The sequence below is a fragment of the Mesoplodon bidens genome, assembly GCF_964165515.1.
Source record: "Mesoplodon bidens genome assembly, chromosome: 11".
In the NCBI taxonomy this organism is placed as follows: Eukaryota; Metazoa; Chordata; class Mammalia; order Artiodactyla; family Ziphiidae; genus Mesoplodon; species Mesoplodon bidens.
The window spans coordinates 20803505-20824543 of NC_138167.1; the positions used below are offsets into that span (position 1 = coordinate 20803505).

The following is a 21039-nucleotide window of genomic DNA, read 5'->3' on the forward strand; positions in this document are numbered from 1 at the left end:
GATCAGCTCGGTGCTTTGTGACCACCTAGGCGGGTGGGATAGGGAGGGTGGGAGGGAGACGCAAGAGGGAGGGGATATGGGGATATATGTATACATATAGCTGATTCACTTTGTTATACAGCAGAAACTAACACACCATTGTAAGGCAGTTATACTCCAATAAAGATGTTAAAAAAAATACATGTGAGAGAGTTCCCAATTATCCCAGCATCTGTATAAATAGTAATTTCAAAAGCAAATACCTCAATGGGAAAAATACCTTGATTTGTCAGCAGCATCGCAGAATTTAAAAAGAAAGAGCCCATGCCTTTTTTGGAAAATAAAGAACAATTTAACTTCTGGAACTTCACAGCTTGGAGCCTAGCAACGCCTCTTTCGGATTAAATTTTCTACTAATTAAACTCAAATGATTTAAACATTCATCGCCTTGCACTGCACCTCTCAGAAAACAAAAACAAAACCGAAAAAATCCTGGGGTTTGGAGTGGGAGACATACAACACACACACACACAGCCGCGTACACAGACGTGCGCGCACACATACACACACGCGCGCGCACACGCAGCCTGTCTAAAGTGCGCTGGGGTTTAGGAGGCGCGGGGCCACCCTGCCCGATCCGGCGACCGCTGTGTCCCGCCCGGCGAGTTGGCAGTTGGCGACCCCCCTCGACTCCCCCGCCGCCGCGGGCTCCCCGTGGCCTTCGGAGGCTCGGCGAGTCGCTCCAAATGTTTGCCATATTTGTTCAGCCTCCGTAACTCGCCGAGCAGGGCCAGCGCGGCCCGCCCCGCGCCGCCCTCGCCGTCGCCCCCGCAACCGCCATGGGCAGGGAGCGGCCGGGCCGCGGCGCGCAGAGCCAAGGGGGACCGCCGGCCGCCGACGCCGCGGGGCCCGAGGACATGGGGCCGAAGAGGGGCGCGGGGCCCCCCAAGGAGAGCGGGGAGGAGGAGGCCCGGAGGTGCTGCGGCTGCCGGTTCCCGCTGCTGCTCGCGCTGCTGCAGCTGGCGCTGGGCGTCGCCGTGACCGTGGTGGGCTTTCTCATGGCCGGCATCAGCTCCTCCCTGCTAGTCAGAGACACTCCATTTTGGGCTGGGATCATTGTAAGCATCGAGTCTGTTTTGCCTGAGCGCGTTTGCCAGACAGGAATGCCACGCCGCATGGTCGAGTTACCACTAACCCACCTGCATGCGCCCTTCCCCGGCTCCACGCCTCTAACTCGCCCTCTGCTTGGTGACCGATGCCCGCCGCCCCGGGTCTGCTCGGGCCGGGCGCGGCGGGGCTCGTGCCCTTGTCCTGCTTGTGGCTCCGAACGCCTCCGCCTCCGACAGGCCTGACCCTCACGCGCTGGAGCTGGGGAGGGAGGCACAGGCTGCTTACTTTGGTCACATTGAACAGCCTCGATAACAACAGCAGATTCACTTCGGCTTTTTCCTTCTCCTCGCCCGCGGACCGCACCCTCGTCCCTACAGAAGTAGCAAAAAAGTGAATACGTTCATCCTGTAAAAGCAAGTTAGGAAAATTCCTGTACTTGGAGTGACCACACTGGGTAGAATTGATTTTATTTTTTAAATCTGAGGTTCCGGTAGTAAGTTTATAAAACGGTGGTTGAAGGCAGGAAATGTGAATACAGCAAACACAGCCTTAATCCACTGGAATCTAAAGTGGGATAAACCCAGGGTGCTGGCCGTGGCAGGAACCTTATTTGGGACTCTGCTAATGGATGTACTGTTCGAAGCAGAACACCGCTCAGCTGTTGTGAGTTGAGTGTTTGGACACAGCATACTTGGCTTAATTAAACGGATTCTCTGATATGAAATGGGTGCCATTTATTGAGCACCTACTGTGGGCCTGTCCTGCTAGAGAGGCCTTACACGTATTATTTCTAATCCCCACATTAGCCTTATGGGATAGTTATTATCCTTCCATTTCTCAAATGAGAGAACTAAGGGCAAACCCACTGAAGGTCATGAGTTTCCAAAGTTGGCAAATCAACCAAGTTGGTTCCTTTTAGCACCAGACTACATCTGCGTTTTCCTCATTGGGCCATGCTGCTCCCACATTTAGTTTGTAATTTTATTATTATAGTGCCTCGGGCTTACTAAAATCTCTTTCACGTGCATTATTTCATTTGGTCCCTGAAACAACACTTTGAGGTGGGAACTGTTATTCATCTGTGGACACGAGGAAGCAGGCTAAGAGAAGTTAAATGGCATTCTCAAAGCCCAGAGGTGAAAAGTGGTGGAGTCAGGTGAGACCAGAATCGGCACCTCTGGCTCCTAGTCTCACATTGCATCAGTACTGCTATTACCACAAGAACTATACCTTATGAAACAACCCTCAAAATAATTTTGGATCAGGGACAGATGTTAAAAACACCTGATTAAGTATGCATTGATGCAGGTATTTTCTATTTAAGATTATTCGAACTCCAAATTCTTGCAGAGTAATTTAAAACTTTTAATTTGTGTACTGAGAATTCCCATGAAATTATCATGATTGGAGTTTTCTAAATCAAGTGATTTTAAAAATAGCTTTTCACTAAGATATACTGGGTATTTTAGTCACTTCAATGACTGTTAACATACTCAGAGGGAAAAAAATGTCTGTTCTTCAAGGCTAGGTGAATTCAAAGAAGAAAGGAACGAAACTTCTCATTCAGTGGTTTTGAATATCATTTACAAATGTGTTTTCTAACCTTTCTTTATTTCAACTTTAAAAAGTCCAGTACGAAAAAAGCAAATTAGGTGGGGAAAATTTGTCTTAATGTTTAAGACAGGAACGTACAAACCTTGCAACTCTGAAATTTCATGAGCTCCTTGTAGGAGCATCACATGCTCCTAACTGCCCTTGGAATCTCCCTGGATATGGTGCAAAGAGCATTACCTGCAGCCAGTTCTCTGTTTGTTCCAGTTTTCTCGGTTATAATCTGGGATCCACTCGAAGTTTTCTTGTAGTGACATCTGTATTGATGATATCTGTAATCTTGTCTTTCAACAGAGAGCATATGCAGAGCAAAGCAGTTAGTGGAGATGGCCTGAGACAAGAGAGGAGGGGCCCTAAGGAGCTGGGCAAGGAAAAGCTCAGCCCAGCTGGGCCGGAGCTGCAGGCAACTTGTCCCCGTCTCCCACAGACTCCGTGCTTGTTGTTCTCCTCAGGCTGTCTGTGGTTGGTCCTGGGGCGCTCTTCCAAGCTTTCAAGGAAGGGAAAAGGCAGGGAGGCCGGGTGGTGAAGTACAGAAGCGGAAACACTGCACCTGGTGTTGAGCTCCCGCCCGGCCATTATTGACTGAATAACTTTGGGCAAGTTACTGAACTTCTCTAGGCTTCTGTGTCTTCGTTGATGAAATCAGAATGGTCATAATAATTCCTCTCTCTTAGGGTTGTCCTGCGGAATAAAGAAATGAATACATGTTCTAATACTTAGAACAGTGCTGGCTCCTGGTAAGCGTTCAGTGAGTTCGCACTTTTTCTTAGCCATGAGCGGAGCAGTCACTGGTAGTGGCGCTCTTCGAAGTAGCAGTGGCTCTATTTTATCTCTAATCACGCAGAACAGTCACTTTGGACTTGCTCCATTTCCCAGAACAGTTTGAACCCTGAAGAATCTATCAGTTTGGCCATCTCACCTTTCTCTGATCTGAGCCAAGTTACTGTTAGCAGTCTTAGCGGTATTAGATGAGTCCAGTACTTTCTGAATCTTTCTGGAGGATTATAAAAATTAACTGGGGGGAAAAGGGCCTCCTCAGGGTCATTTTCCCTAGGGACGTGGAATGATTCTGGTCTGGTATATCCCCCAGGAGATACTGGAAAGTTTGCCCTATTTAGCAGACCTGTTAGACCAAAGCAGTACAGGTCAATCCCTGAGGCTGAGGCTGATGCAGAGTCAAACCTGTTTCCGGAATTTACGCTGAATTCAAGCAGGGCCCCCAGACTGAGGCACCCGCCCCATGGACAGTTTGACCTGCTTCACTCTTCTATTTCTGTTTATACTGGTTGCCTCTGATCATGTGACACTTACTTCATTTTACAAGGTTTGCTATCGCATTACTTTGGGATTTGGGTATCACCATTCCCATGATAGAATCTAGGTATATGGATAAATTTACTTAGGCAACTTCTTCTTGACCAATATCTGGGTGGCTTGATGAATATTCAGTGAAATTCTAGTTACAAAAAAGGCCATTGGTAATCTCTAATCAGAGATTTTATGTCCAGAAGAATTTTAGAAAAACAAATAGGTTATTTCTTACCTACCTGTAAATATGACTCTCACCCTCCATCAGAGACATGACTGAAGTCTTTTTACTTCAATTACAAAAGATTCCCGTAAAGGGAAAAAAAAAAAAAAAAGAATGGAGCTGCTCTGGAGACCACGTAACCTGTAAAAGTGCCATTCTTCTCTCAAAATTCTTTCTACATGGCTTAAGGGTTGCAAGTCACTCCACAAGGACAGCATAAACTGAAACAGGGTCTTTGAGGATGAACTTGGTTAGGGGCAAGGGATCCTAGGAAACAGAAGTTTGCATTTAATTCTGTTAATGGCTTGAGTAGCTGGGTCGAATAGACATTCAAGTTTGCGCATCATTCCAGAATTCTTATTGATGAAAAAATGTGTAAGGATTGAAGAAATCTAAGAACTTTGAGTCCTTTACTTACTTCTTACTCAAATTAATACAATTTTGGTTTAGGTGAAGCATAACATGTTTGAACTTTGGCTTATTTTTTTCATTCGGCAACATTTGTTGGGGATGTCTGACGAGCTAGGCATTGGTCTAAAAATAATGAATCATATACAAGGAGGAGATCTCCAGAGATCCTGATGGACATGTGGCCTTATCTTATCTGACAGTAATGAATACTTGCGATTAAAAATTTTAACCTACGCAAATATTGTTAAAGTCCATTTACCTTTCAAAGTATTTCACTTACCGTGATTTATTTGCTTTGGCATCTCTATCTGAAGTCAATTTAAGAGCAAACTCTTCCCCAATGGAGATGTTTACTGTTTGTTAGTTTCTTGGTCCTTGTAGGGAATATTCCCATGGAAAGTGGGAATTTATTTGCCTTACTGTGCTTTTTTTAGTTTTCCTCACTCTTGCTCCATTGTTCCCATACCCCATCCCCCTGGAATAAAATCCCTGAGATATATACTACAGTAATCACATTAGAAAGTTTAAGGAAAGAGCTTAAAGGGAAGAATATTTCCTTTCCTTAATGTCATTCATAAAACTTATCATATGAATCTGTAATGATTAAGAGTGCTGTCAAGAATTTCAATAACAGTTTTCATATGTTAACGTACTCTAAGGAATTCAAAGTGCAGGTGTATTCAGATTTTTTAAATCTATTTTTAATCTTGACTTAATGGAAGGGGAAATTGGGTGTTTATTTATTTTAAAAAAGAATACACCCTGAAATTCACAAGTAGATATATGACATATAGCAAGTAAGGAACAGATCTTGTTATTATCCGCAATCTATAAGTGGAGAGACTGCGACATGATGGTTTGCCTAAATGATTTGATCATGGTTATGAAGAAAAACTGGAAGTGAGAAAGATTTGGCACTGGGCTTTTGGATAGACCCTAAAACAAGTCAAGAAGCAAAAAAATGATATCAATTTTCTATATATGTATATTGACATTTGAGAATTTAATCTGGAATTATATTTTTAGGAACACATTGCATAGTAGTACATTATTTTTCATATTGGGGCTTTAATATGCTTCCAAAACTTAAAATTGCATCTCTAGTGCCACTGGGAAATAACTTTGATTATAGCAACTGTCACAGGATAGTTAGGAACTGAGGAGTGATAATCCCATGGCCTAACTCAGTCTCCACTGAGTGCGTATAATAAGTAATGAGAGGATAATTATCTTATAGGTACATGAAGTTGTAGTAAGTCTAGAAATGGAATGTAATTGGATTAATTTGGAAAAAAATTAATTTTAATAAGTGTATGAACACAAAAGGGAATATTCAAGAATTTGGTGACATGCTCTCTGAAAGAATTTTAGGAATACTGAATAAAGAATAAGTAAAGTTAATAATAAAACAAAAAAAATTTAAAAAGAATAAGTAAAGTTAATAATAAAACAAAAAAAATTTAAAAAGAATAAGTAAAGTTGGAAAAAATCATTAGATGCTTAGAATCATTAGGAGAATGTATTTTCACTTCTATTTCTAGCTTCATACTAAGCCAGATATGCAAAGGCCAAGGGAATGCTTATACAATGAGGAAATTATCCTTGAATTTGGTGGCGCAGTGGTTGGGAGTCCGCCTGCCGACGCAGGGGACACGGGTTCGTGCCCCGGTCCGGGAAGATCCCACATGCCGCGGAGCAGCTGGGCCCGTGAGCCATGGCCGCTGAGCCTGCGCATCCGGAGCCTGTGCTCCGCAACGGGAGAGGCCACAGCAGTAAGAGGCCCGTGTACCGCAAAAAAAAAAAAAAAAAAAAAAAAAGGAGAAGGGACAGGAGAAGGGACAGCTTCTGGTATTTTTCAACTTGTATTATGGATATATTCAATCTCTAGAAACTTTTAATATTGACAATTATCATTTTGGTTTTATTTTTTGTGGTAGAAATAGTAGTGCATAGAATTTGGGGATAATCAAATAAAAGGTAAAGCAATTAATTCTCTTTAAGTATATTATGTGTCCATGGGGCCATTATTTATCCCTGACACATAACGGTATCCAGTGTGTTAAACCAAACTCTATTCCATATTTGCCATTATTAGAGTTTCTGTTTGAACTTATGTATATCCATTTTTAAACTATGGTTTGAGAAATGACATACAGTTGTATTTTCCAGTATAGAAAATTTTATGTTTATTGATAATGTTGAAAAGAACTAAGAGGTAATCATAAGGAGTGCATTATTACTCCATTGTGGGCCCTTGGGTTCCAGAAATATTCAGAACATGTTAACATTATTGAGATATTTTATTTCATGTTATAAAATGACTACAGGATCTAAAAAAAGAAAGAAGTCACATGACTTATTTTGCATTCCCCTAACTTGTATAAATTAGGACAAATTAGGATTGATGTGGCTGAATGCTAGATGCCAATATTACCATCCTTATCTTCTACAAAGAAAGCAATGGCATAGGTTTCCCTAATATTTGGTCCAGTAGTTTTATAGATTGCCATTATGATGTCCACTTTCAGTTTGGTCTGAGGAAATGGATATTTTCTCGACTTTTTCTTCCCATTAACCTTGTCCATGACATTTCTATTAAGGGTGTCCTTTAACTGGGTCCACTTGCCTGTGTTGTACCCTGAAGGGATGGCATCAACATTAAAGGATACACACAAGATAATGTGAAGAGTTCAGTGTGCATATTTCTATGTTGCTGTAGGATAGGAATGGAATCTAGTCATTAAACTTTAATTAGATACCATTTCACTGCAAAGTACAGTTCAGTTTTAGGACTTAGATCCTGGCAAACTAAAGAAATGCTGCTCAGAAGAGCCCATTAAAATCCAGGCTTGGATTCAAGTCTAGGTTTATTCAAGTCTAGGTTTATTACAATGAGTTCATAAGCTGAAGGTGATCTTTTAAAAAATGGATGTTGGGAACAGTATTTGTAGCATAAACTATATAAAAGCCTATTTCAGAGGCATGTCCTCTTTCAGATGGTTTGGTTGCTACCTCAGATCTCAGTGTATTGAGATAAAATTTGGCAGGAGTAACTGTTAGATGACTGAGCGAGGCAGCTCACTCGATCACCCTGGTAGATTTTAAAATTCATATGTGTACGCTTCCCAATACAGCAATAACTAAAATACATTTTCCTTTCTGTCTTAGTCTGCTCCAGTACGGTGGGTTCTGGTGAGGGGCTCTCTTCCCGACTTGCAGATGGCCACCTTCTCACTACGTGCTCACGTGGTCCTTCCTTGGTGCATGTGCCTGGAGAGAGGGAGGGGTCTCGCTCTCTTCCTCTGCTTCTAAGGTCACCAGTCCTGTAGGATTAGGACCTCCCCCTTACAACCTCATTTAACCTTAATTACCTCCTAAAAGCCCTGTCTCCAAACACAGTCACATTGAGGGTTAAGGCTTTAACATATGAATTGGGGGAGGGTGTGCATAATTCAATCCATAGCCTTTTCAGTGAGGAATATCAATTTGTACAGCCACCTCAGTGATTCTTAAGTGTGTTTCTCAGCTTATTCAGGAAGGCCCTGTGGCTTTCATGGAACAGCTAGAAGTCTGAATGTTTCTGATGAGGGTTCTGAACCAGTAAGCTGACACTTGGCAGCGCAGCGGGGTGGCGTGGCTCAGGCTCATGCCAGTAGTGAAGCATATGGAGGAGGGTGTTTTCAATGCATTTACGGATTGCTTCTTTTGTCAAATTTCAGTGCAAATAAAATCAAGTAGATTTAACCGGTGCCTACAATTCCAAGGGTAGCTTAGGCGTTTCATTTGTTGCCTTAGCTTTAAGGCTTAGGACCCACCATTTAGTAAATCTCTGCCTTTCTTGGCCGCTCCTGGAGTGAGTCGCTATCAGGATCTAGCTACATGACACCTTGGCCTCTGAGGCAAGAAAATGAGGGTGGCTGACTGAGCCCTGCTGGTGGCGGATGATCAGATTTTCAGCAATTAGATGAGCCCTCTGGCCTCTGGGAACAGTGATCTCAGGCTTGGTCTTTCTGGAACTCAAGGGAAGCCCGCTCTCAGGTCTCCTTTATAATATGCAGCTGATGCTTTCATTTTTGATGATGATTCTGAAAATTAGATGAACACTCTTTGTTCTGTGGAATGGGTCAAAATAAAACCCTGAGGGTGCTCCCACCTGGGGCTTCGTGCTCTCACAGCCTCCAGGACGAGCATGTAGCTGCTGGTGGATCCTCCTCCGTAGGTACACCGTCAGGGCTTCTCGTTTGATCCTGTTTGTCCAGCTTAAAAACCCTAAAAATTCCTAGGGTCTTTGCTTTACTTTAACAAGTGCTGCACAAATCCAAACCATCCCAGAGGGAAAAAACTAGAGAAGACTGAGTAGAACCATCCAATACGCCACCTTTTGGTCCAATCCGAGTCCAAAATGAGTAGCAAACAAAAGGCAAGGAAGGCCATGGTTCCAGAGACGTGCTGGAATATCGCTGGTTTGATTTTTGAGCATATTTAAAGTTGATGCTCTCTGATCTAAGGTTGCTAAGCAACATCCACTGCCTAACACAGTCATGAATGTGAGTGTTTCAGTGCTGTGTTTCCTCACTCTGGCAAAAGGCTGGTAAGTGACTGGATGTTAGAAAGCAAATGGTTTGTTCACAAATAAGCATTCTCACGTTCTGCTGAAGACGTTCGGTTGGGGCCGCTTCTGTTGTTGCAGAAATGAGCAACTCCCCCTGGCTGGGAGAGGCTGCGGAAACCTCGAGGATGCTGTTTTATCAGCATCCCACTCAACTGTTGTTGTGAAAGTGTTTGATTCAGCATTCACTGTAATGAGCCATTAAAATCCCATTAAGATACATTGTTATCAAGACCTCTCTCTTGTGTGGAAGATAATGACAGGTGAGGAGAAAAGAGGGGGACTTGCTAATGTGTTAACTAGACCCTAACTAAGGAGAGAATTTTCGCTTTATTGCTAGGGAAAAACATAACACTTACCAGCTTCCTTCTAAAGTATCAGGTGTGGCACACATATCAGGCCATTACCTGTGCCATTTAGCTGTTCCAGGAAAGCTATAAAAGGGGGCTTTTCCAAGATAAGGGAAACAGCATTTCAGCCTTCATCCTTTCTGGTGGAGGGTGGAGGGTGCTCAGTTATGGAGACGAACACAGGGCGACTCTCCCCGTCTCAGCAAAGGGGTGGAGCATCAGAGGCAGCCAAAGGGCAAACTAGGTCTCCGTAAGGTGGACACTTCATAATCAATGAAGACTAACTTCTCCATGACTGCATACTGATGAAAGACAGAATTCAACCATTTTAGTGCGCGTGTTCCGCGTTCAGTAAGTTTATGCATGTCTCTCCTGCGCTCGCTCCTCAGATTCTGAAACAGAAGGATCCGACCCACGCAGGTTGGCTTTGTCGCATAATCTTTTCATGAACAAGTGGTTCGGGATGCCTATGAAAGAGCTTCCATCCGAGTTAAGGGCTGTGAGACCAAACATAATTTTAAAAATGAACATAGGGTGACCGTAACTATTGTGTTCGAGAACCCTCGATAAATACTCATTCAGTCACTGAAGCTAGTGCGTCACAAAATTTTCCACCTGGAGACCTCCCTGAAGCCTCGTTCCCCTTCTCCCCGTCCTCACACACACATCACAAAAAGCTCAGTGTCTAGCTAACCCATGTTGCCATGGAAGGGAAGAGAGGAAATGAGGGAGAGGCTGCAGGCTGCCTGGGGACACTAACCTCCTCGCGATGAGAAGGACAAAAAACTTTTTAAAGAAGTAATGTTACTCTATATTACGTAATGTTCCATTATATCCTTTGTGTGTGTGTGGTTTTTTTTTTTTTTTTTTTTTTTTTGGTAAAAAGTGCTCTTAATTAGAAAAGCCACTTGATAATATTTTTTAAAGATTGAACAGGATGGTTCTCTCATTTACACTCCTGTTATAATTGAATGTATATTGATTTACTGTATAATTTCTATATACTGTACCATTTCATCAAATTCTATTTATTGTACTGTTTCAGATAGATGGACCCAGGAGTATTAACGTAGAATTATCTGCACAACCATTTCTGAAGTGGGACCTAACTTGAGAACCTACTTAATTATGCCTGAATCATAAAATTCAGCCTATCTCTATACCTCTGGAGTAGGCTAAATCCACATTTATAAGATTCCTTTCCCTTCTGAGGACTTGAAAAATTTTTAAGTGAAACAAGTGAATTGTAATAGTTTATTTTTCCCACAAATAGGTAGCACTTCTACCCCTCGTGTTGATTCATGAGAAATGCTGAAACACAATTTTGTTTCTCTTATATTCTTTGAGAATGGATTATTTTGCAAAAGTAGGTACTTATAGAACCTATTGATGATTAGTTTCTGATAAGTTACCACAAGAGTGAGTTAGGTGGTTGATGAGCAACAGAACAGAAGCCTATCAACAAAAGAGTACCTACTTGTAAAACAGAAACTTTTCACATCTAGCCATTCTCCCTCTGTCTTTCCCTGTGCCAAGTTCATTTCCCCCAGGAGCTGTGTCTGGGAGAGGACACACACACACACAACCAGCTACGACACAGTTGAAAAAACCAAGTGTTAAGTTGGTGCTCTAAAGAAGGTGGCACAGAGGAAGGTGTGATTAATCCTGTCTGGGGAGGATCAGAAAAGGCAAGGAGAGAGGGCCTGAAACTGCAGGAGGGGCTTCAACTTTGGAATAAAACACATGTGGGTAGAATCCCAGATCTACCATTTTCAAAAAATTTAGGTTATGATTTTTATTTTTATTTTTGTGTGAGTTTGAACAAGTATGGGCAATTCTATACAATCCTATGATTTTAATCATGAAAATTTCTAAGTATATAATAGCATAGACAGAATAGTAAAGCAGGTTCATCAGGTTTTAGTATTTTGTCATAATTGTTTTCATTTTTTTAAGAAAGAAAACATTGCAATATATTGAAGTCACCTGTTTCCTTTCTTAATCATATTCTCCTACCCCATCCTCCTTCTCCAGAGGTATCTACTATCCTGAATTTGATATCTGTCATGCCTATGAATGTTTTCATACTTTTTATATGTATATATCCATAACCAATAATTAATGTTATTTTCAATATTTTAAATTTTATATAAATGGTAGCATAATATCATGTTTTTCAATATTGTTTTTGAGATTTATTTATAATAGTTCATGGATATCATTCATTCATTTTTGCTATACTATATTACATTATAGGACTATACAATTAATTTATTCATTCTCCTGTTGATGAAAATTTAAGTTGTTTTCAAAAGATTATTTTTTTCTTGCAATTACAAACAGTGATACAATGGACATTCTATTCCATGGCTCTCTATGCATGTATTTCAAAGTTTTTAAAGGAATATTCCTAGGAATTGAATGATTGGGTCTTAAGATATAGGCATTTTCAACTTATTAGATATTGCCAAATCAGTACCGCAAACCCAAAGTTGTACAAATCTACACTCCAGTAAGTCAGAATTTCCACTGATCTACATGTATGCCAACTTTTGTTAGTCAGACAATTTTAATTTTTAAAAAATCTTTTATTTTTTTAATTAACAAGTTTTAATACAATTTTAAAAGGTTACTTTCCATTTACAGTTATTACCAAATAAAGGCTCTATTCCCCATGTTGTACAATACATCCTGGAGCCTATCTTACACCTAATAGTTTGTGCCTCCCAACCCCCTCCCATATTGCCCCTCGCCCCACACTGGTAACCACTAGTTTGTTCTATCTGTGACTCTGCTTCTTTTTTTTTTTTTTTTTTTTGTGGTAGGTGGGCCTCTCACTGTTGTGGCCTCTCCCCTTGCGGAGCACAGGCTCCGGATGCGCAGGCTCAGCAGCCATGGCTCACGGGCCCAGCCACTCTGCGGCATGTGGGATCTTCCCAGACCGGGGCACGAACCCGTGTCCCCTGCATCGGCAGGCGGACTCTCAACCACTGCGCCACCAGGGAAGCCCTCTGCTTCTTTTTTGTTATATTCATTAGTTTGTTGTATTTTTTAGATTCCACATATAAGTGATATCATACAGTATTTGTCCTTTGTCTTTCTCTGTTTGACTTATTTCACTTAGCATAATGCCCTTCAAGTCCATCCATGTTGCTGCAAGTGGCAAATTTTCATTATTTCTTATGGCCAAGTAGCAGGCAATTTTAGTTTTTGCCTATCTTATTTGTATGCAATGATATCTTATTTTAATTTATATTTTTCTGATTACTGATGGAGTTGAACATATATGTTTATTGACCATTTAATTATGTTTTCTATCCTTTATTTATTCAACAAATGTTTTCTATGAGTTGTTTTTCTCCTACTTATTGATTTATAAGATTTATTATCTTTATTACTTAGCCTTTGTGGTTTTAGGTACTGCAAATATCTTCTCCTAGGTGGTATCATGTCTTTTACTTTTGTTTATGGTGGCTTTGTTGAGGAAAAGATTTAATTTTAATGTATTTACCTATATTAATCTTTTTATGGTATATGCTTTGATATATTTTAAAGAAATCTCCCCCTACTCCGAGGTCAAAAAGATATTTTTCTATATTGTTTTCTGACATGTTGAAGGTTTGCTTTTGTATTTATATCTTTAATCTAAGTGGTCTACTTTTGGCATATGGATGTGAGATAATGTCCATATTTTATTTTTGGAGTGTTAATTGTCTTAGTACCATAAATAATCAGTACTTTCACACTGATCTTCTATTTCGATTTATCGTCTATCAAGTTTCCATATTAGATTTGAGGAGTGTGTCTGTGATCCTCTTCAATCCCATTGTTTTGTCTGTAACTCTGCTGATATCACACTGTCTGCATTAAAATAGCACTATAATGCATCTTGTTATAAAGGTGATGGCATAAGCAGCTCACCCCCCCGACCCCTATCTTCCCCATACCCTCTGCCCTGGAAGGCGAAGTCTTAACCACTAGACTGCCAGGGAAGAATATAAATTCTATATATTTTAGCATTGGCTTCTCAAGTTCCAAAAAAAATACTTTTGGTATTTTCATTCAGTTTGTACCTTCTATGCAAGCAAAGAATACCTCACCAGTTATTTGAGTTTTCTCTAATGTCCTTTTTGCTTATCTTTTGATTATTGATGTCAACTGAATTGCTTTGTACTCGGTTCATGTGCTTTTCATACTATCAATTCTTTGATATTATATGAGACTTACTTTGTGATCTAGTATGTGACTAATTTTTATAAACATTCCATTTATGCTTGGAAAAAAAATGTGGATTCTCTCATTTTGAAATTTACAGTTCTGTATTCAATTTAAAAATCAAGCTTTTTAATCAGGTTGTTTAATTTTCTACATCCTTACTAGTATTTTTCAGCTTGATCTAAAGATTACTGAGAGATGTGTATTCAGATTTCCCAACATTAGATGAATCTATTTCTCCTTGTTTTCTTCCCATTTTCATTAAACATTTTTAATCTACTTAATAACTACATACAAGATAATGATTATAAAGTATTTCTTTAGTCTTAGGTTAGTAGCTATTTTCTCCCATTAAAAAAATATATCATTCCATTGTCTCCTGACTTCAGTTATTGCTGCTAAGCAGTTTGGTAAATATCTAGTTGTTTTTCCTTTATAGATAACATGCCTCTTTCCTCTGGTTGCTTTTCTGCTTTTCTTTTTTTTTTTTTTTGAGGGTGCTGTAGTTTAGCTACAATGTGCCTACATGTGGATTTGATTATATGTTTCCTGAATCTAAGATTTTTGTGTCTTTCATCAATTTTGAAAAAAATTCAGCCATTGTTTAGTTTTTCTAAGTATTGTTTCCCTCTTCTCTTTAGTCACTTTGCCTGGAACTGCTATCAGACGTATGTTTGGACATTCTTGTTTTATTTTCCTTATTTCTCAACCTCTCTATTATGTTTCTTTTCTTTTTTTAAAAATATTTATTTTATTTATTTATTTGGTTGTGCTGGGTCTTAGTTGCGACAGGCGGGCTCCTTAGTTGCGGCTTGCCAGCTCCTCAGTTGTGGCATGTGAACTCTTATTTGCGGCATGCATGTGGGATCTAGTTCCCTGACCAGGGATCGAACCCAGGTCCCCTGCAGTGAGAGCGTGGAGTCGTAACAACTGTGCCACCAGGGAAGTCCCTCTATTATGTTTCATCTCCCTGTGTCTCTCTGTGCTGTATTTTAGGTTATTTCCTCAGATATACCTTCTAGTTTACTATTCCCCTTTTCAGTTGACTTTAATCTGCCTGTTACTTGTCCAAGACTTGTTTTTTGTTTTTTTTTTGTTTTTTTTTTTGCGGTACGCGGGCCTCTCACAGTTGTGGCCTCTCCTGTTGCGGAGCACAGGCTCTGGACGCACAGGCTCAGCGGCCATGGCTCACGGGCCTAGCCGCTCTGCGGCATGTGGGATCTTCCCAGACCGGGGCACGAACCCGTGTCCCCTGCATCGGCAGGTGGACTCTCAACCACTGCGCCACCAGGGAAGCCCTGAATGTACTTTTTAATCTGTTTAGTTATTTATTCAAATATGTTCACAGTAGATGGTTATGTAAAAAAATAGTTACAAATCACATATATAATATAAAATCATTTTGTAAACAAATAATATAGTTATATATTGAATGTACTTTTATAGGCTCTATTTGTTAGTTCTGCTATTTGAATTTCATGTGGCTTTAATTCTGAGAGAGAGAGAGAGAATGTGTGTGTGTACATGCATACAAACTTATATGCGTGTGAGTGCTGGCCTTCACTAATGAATTGATTTTTCATATGTTTGCTGTAATTAGTCTGTGAGTTCATTTTCTAAGAGGATTTATATGTGATAATTCGGTGTGGGCTATTTGAGGATGTAACCCTTCCAGATGATTTGTCTTGCCAAGTGTCCCAATGGTATCGTGATCCAAGAGCCACCTTTTCTTAAATTTACCTATTTATTAGGGAAAATTTCAAGCATACTCAAAAGTAGATAAAATAGTACAATGAATGCCTATGGTCCCATCACTCAGCTTCAATAATTATTAAGTGATGATCAGTGTTGCTTCATTTGTATATTCCTGTACTCCTTCCATACTCACACACCACACACTGGATTATTTTGATGTAAAGCCTGGATATTATATCATTTCATCTATAAATATTTCACTATGTAAGTCAAAAGATGAAGACTAAAAAATAATCAAAATAGCAATCACATCTAACAAGCTAACAATTTCTTAATAGGTTCAAATCAGAGTTCAAATATTCATGATTAACTCATGAATATTTCCTCACAGTTTGTCAAAATAAGGATCCCAGTAAGATCCACAAACTGCAATTGGTTAATGTATTTCTTATATCTCCTTTTCTCAAAGATTTACCTTTTCTCTCTTCCCTCTCTCTCTCTCTCCCTCTTACAATTTATTTGTTGGAAAAAACAGTTGTTTTTTTTTTCAGGATCACTTTCATGTTACTTTCTACTTTCTCATCTTCGTAGTTGCCAGGACTGTGCAAGTAGCAGAAAACTCTCAAAACCTCTACCCCACCTCATCAGCTGAGACAGAACAAGTTTCTTGATAAATTCTAGTGCTAGTGGATTAATTATTTTCTAGTAGCCATTTAGGGTATAGCTGTTTAAGGGTGTAGCCACTTAGGGGCCTACATTTATGCCATGGGCTTGGTTCCACCCTTAGCCTATAGAAGCTCAGTGCATTTGAAAGTGTTTTTTGGGAGAAGAGTTTCATATAATTTAGTCCTTAATATTATGCAGAAATGGAACCTCTTGATGCTTTAAAACATCTTCTTTGGATCAACTTGAAAGTTTCTTAACCTCTCTAAGTGACAGTGTTCTATAAAATGAGGTAAATTTTTTTTCTTATTTCACTGTTTTAGGGAATAAATGAGCTAATGTATACAAAGTGGGTAATGCAAAAAGGGTACCCTTTCTGGGTAGAGAAGATCTGTGAGCAGAGTTTGAAGAATGAATATTACTGGATTCAAAATGGTTGAAGGAAGAGTACTATACCAGGATGATAAAGAAGTAAAGGGACATTTTAGCTCGAAGGCACAATTCTTGTCCTATGACTATTAAGCCCAATTTTTATCCATAACCAACTTCATTGCTCCACAATTCTTTTGTTTGTGCTAATTCAGTCTTTTGAGAGTGTAACTGCAAAATTCCCAGCAGCTCCTATAAAATATGTATCTTAGCATAGATATGCAAATCTGCATTGTAATATTAAAGTAAAACCCAAACTAAAGGAGTTTATTAATTAATTTATTTATTTTTTGGCTGCGTTGGGTCTTCGTTTCTGTGCGAGGGCTTTCTCTAGTTGAGGCAAGCGGGGGCCACTCTCTTGTTGCCGAGCACAGGCTCCAGATGCGCAGGCTCAGTAGTTGTGGCTCACAGGCCTAGTGGCTCCGTGGCATGTGGGATCCTCCCAGACCAGGGCTCGAACCCGTGTCCCCTGCATTAGCAGGCAGATTCTCAACCACTGCGCCATCAGGGAAGCCCCCAAACTAAAGGGATTCTACTTGAATGTCTGCACGATAAGTCACGCACTAGGATAGTTGTCGGATTTTTCTCTCTGTTTTCTGTAAGTGATTTGATGAAACACTCAGTTGTGAGATTCATTGTTTTAAAATTATGAGCTATTTGCAATCGTTTTCAAGCAAGGTTTTGGAAACATAGGAATTGTAGCAACTTTGTGCTGGCCCATCTCTTGCAGATCTCCTTAGCTTTCCAGCCTTATTTTGGCAGGAACATCAAGGAAAGCACACTATATCCATAGGATTTAAGAGATTCAGGCTCCCTTCATCCAGCCGCTGGTCACAAGTTCCAGCTCCTTTTTATCAGTTCCATCAGGATAGTTTTCTAGTATCGTCTAAAGCAACATAGGAGGTATAAGTGAACATCTGCAAAACACAATGTGTGCTAAGAAATCGGGCAGTCACTTTGTCCTTTGCACTCTTTTTGTGTTTGTACAACAGATCTGCCTAAACTACACAGCAATGCAAAGTACAATGCAACATTGGTTAAAAAAAATTTTTAAATACATATATAAAGTCTATCTTTCTATATATCATGAATTATACATATATAATCTTTCTATATGTAAAGATAGATTATATATAAAGATATATAGCTATATTCATATCACAATAAAGATATAGATATAAAATTCTGGTTATTGGATAGTTTCAAATCATGATAAAACCCACCACTTGGAATGAGAAAGGCTGTATTTTACCAAACAAAGGACGTCGGTCTGGTAAGTAAGTGCTTAACACTCCATACTTCTTGACCAACCAATCAGAACTTTTGTCACAGCAAAGCAGGTGAGTCCATTCTCTGCTGCTGGCAATTGCATGAGTAATAATTTCCTGAAGTTCCTGAAGTTGCCTTATAAGTTCTTAGAAATTTTATTTCTACAATTTATTTTCCAAAGTGATCTAGATTTAAGAAAGTTCTAGGTGACGATAGGCCTGCTTTTGTTTTTTAATTTAATTAATTAGCACATAAATCATTAATTTTGATTCAGTTGGAATGTCTTTACATACTCATATATGAAAAGTCCATAGAGTTACAGTAATGAGACATAGATCTGTCAGGTATCAACTCCTCAGGCAAAAGGACAATGATAATAACAAAGGAGAAGAAAAAGATTGAGGGGATGTTATAGATGAGCTCAACTTAGGTGTGGTTCAGCAAGTGTCTTTTCTCTTTAGACTCTGCAGAAATAATTTTCTGTGAGAGAATTTGTCATCTAGAATTACCTTTTGGCTGAGAAATTTTGACCTGGATCTCTACCAGCTTCTTTAAAAAATCATCTTAACTTGCAAACTAAAGATTCCAAATTGTTCCCTCCAAGAAATATGTAGAAATGCACAGATGGGGATGTATGTCATAACCCAAACTCTTCCTGGGCCAGGCGGAATTTAACCCTTAGGTGAAGAGAGTATTTCTGTACTACAGCTCTTCATTGGCAACTTTTACTCTAATGGAAAAATAAAAATAGAAAAAGTAGAGCAATGAAGCTCTGCAGTTGTAGATTCCTAAGGCAGATGGAAAGGCATTGAATATCTTCCTAATATATTATAGGCCAAATAAAACACTCCTTAGCAAAACTTACTATCTATAAAAAGTTGTTGCTAGCTGTAGTTTTATTTGTAGTAGAAAAGAAGCTGCTATTTTGAGCTTAGTTTAATAAAAACCAAGGGGAAACATTTTTTCAAAATTATGATTAGTGTTCTAGGCTTTAATGCTTATACTGATGTTCGTAGTGTTTAGAGACAGATAGTTGCAGTTTACCCCTCATCTTTTTTTTTTCTTGTTGAAATTTATTTTTATTGAAGTATAGGTGCTGTACAATATTATGTAAGTTACAGGTGTACAAAATAGTGATTCACAACTTTTAAAGGTTATAGTTTTTATAAAATATTGGCTATATTCCCTGTATTGTACAATATATCCTTGTAGCTGATTTTATACATAATAGTGTGTACATCTTAATCCCCTACCCCTAGATTGTCCCCTCCCCGCCTCGCCACTGGTGACCAGTAGTTTGTTCTCTATATCTGTGAGTCTGCTTCCTTTTTGTTATATTCACTAGTTTGTTGTATTTAGATTCCACATATAAGTGATTATCATATAGTATTTGTCTTTCCCTGTCTGACTTATTTCACCTAGCATAATACCCTCCAAGCCCATCCATGTTGCTGCAAATGACAAACCTTCATTCTTTTTTATGGCTGAGTAGTATTCCATTGTGTGTGTGTGTGTGTGTGTGTATATATATATATATATATATATATATATATATATATATATATATATATCTCACATCTTCTTTAACCTTTCATCTGTTGATGGACACTTAGGTTGCTTCCATATCTTGGCAATTGTATTTAATGCTGCTGTGAACACTGGGGTGCATGTATCTTTTCAAATTAGTGTTTTTGTTTTTTTCATGTATATATACCCCGGAGTGGAATTGCTGGATCACGTGGTAGTTCTATTTTTAGTTTTTTGAGAAACCTCCATACTGTTTTCCACAGTGGCTGCACCAATTTACATTCCCACCGGCAGTGTAGGAGGGTTCCCTTTTCTCTACATCCTTGCCAACATTTGTTATCTGTGTTCTCTTTGATGACAGCCATTCTGACAGTTGTGAGGTGATATATCATTGTGGTTTTGATTTGCATTTCCCTAATAATTAGCAATGTTAAGCATCTTCTTATGTCCCTGTTGGCCATCTGCATTTCCTCTTTGGAAAAATGTCTATTCAGGTCTTCTGTCCATTTTTTGATCGGGTTGTTTGTTTTTTTTGATGTTAAGTTGTATGAGCTGTTCATGTATTTTGGATATTAACCCCTTATCCACCGTATCATTTGCAAATATTTTCTCCCATTAAGCAGGTTGTCTTTTCATTTTGTAAATGGTTTCTTCGTTGTGCAAAAGCTTTTAAGTTTGATTAGGTGCCATTTGTTCATTTTTGCTTTTATTTCCTTTGTTTTAGGAGACAGATCCAAAAAAATATTGCTACAGTTTATGTCAGAGTGTTCTGCCTATGTTTTCCTCTGGGAGTTTTATGGTTTCTGGTCTTACATTTAGGTCTTTAATCCATTTTCAGTTTATTTTTGTATATGGTGTTAGGGAGTGTTCTAATTTCATTCTTTTACATGTAGCTGTCCAGTTTTCCCGGCACCACTTATTGAAAAGACTGTCTTTTCTCCATTGTATATTCTTGCCTCTTTTGTTGTAGATTAATTGACCATAAGTACGTTACTCTCTCATCCTGATGTTCAATTCTGCCATAAACTCTGGTTGATTTGGAACCTTTACTTTTACATGCCTATCACTTTTGGAACTTCCTATTAATATCTGTGCACTAAGTTTGGCTGAAACAATTTCACTTTTTAAAAAAAAGTAATATTAATTTTGGATCTGTTATGGATAGAAAATATTTTTAGCTGAATGGCATTTTGTTTTCAGAAATTAAATGCTTATCTTTGTAAAGCAACAATAGTGTTATCAGAGAAACATATACAGCTTGGTATGTTTACCAAGATTGGCATTTCCTGAGTAGTAGATAATAAACAGTCTTGTAGCAGAAAGGAAAAGACGCAGAAAAAGATGTTTTATAACTCTCAGGTGTTTGAAAACTGTTTATGTTAACATTATTAGAGAGATTTTTGAAAAGTGGGTCCTTGCTATGAAAGCAAAAGTAGCCCAACTTCCCTGGTGGCGCAGTTGAGAGTCCGCCTGCCGATGCAGGGGACACGGGTTCGTGCCCCGGACCGGGAAGATCCCACATGCCATGGAGCGGCTGGGCCCACGAGCCATGGCCACTGAGCCTGCATGTCCTGAGCCTGTGCTCCGCAACGGGAGAGGACACAACAGTGAGAGGCCCACGTACCGCAAAAAAAAAAAAA

At 39.4% G+C, this 21039-nt stretch overlaps 1 protein-coding gene across 1 annotated transcript in view; it reads left to right on the forward strand.

Moving 5' to 3' along the window:
* The first annotated feature begins 544 nt into the window (after positions 1-544).
* SSPN (sarcospan) overlaps positions 545-21039 on the forward strand; it is a 42361-nt gene continuing 21866 nt past the window's right edge. The window contains exon 1 of the mRNA XM_081249550.1: positions 545-1097. Within this exon, the coding sequence (XP_081105676.1) occupies positions 819-1097 (279 nt within the window). The 5' untranslated portion in view covers positions 545-818. The remainder of the gene's footprint in view (positions 1098-21039) is intronic.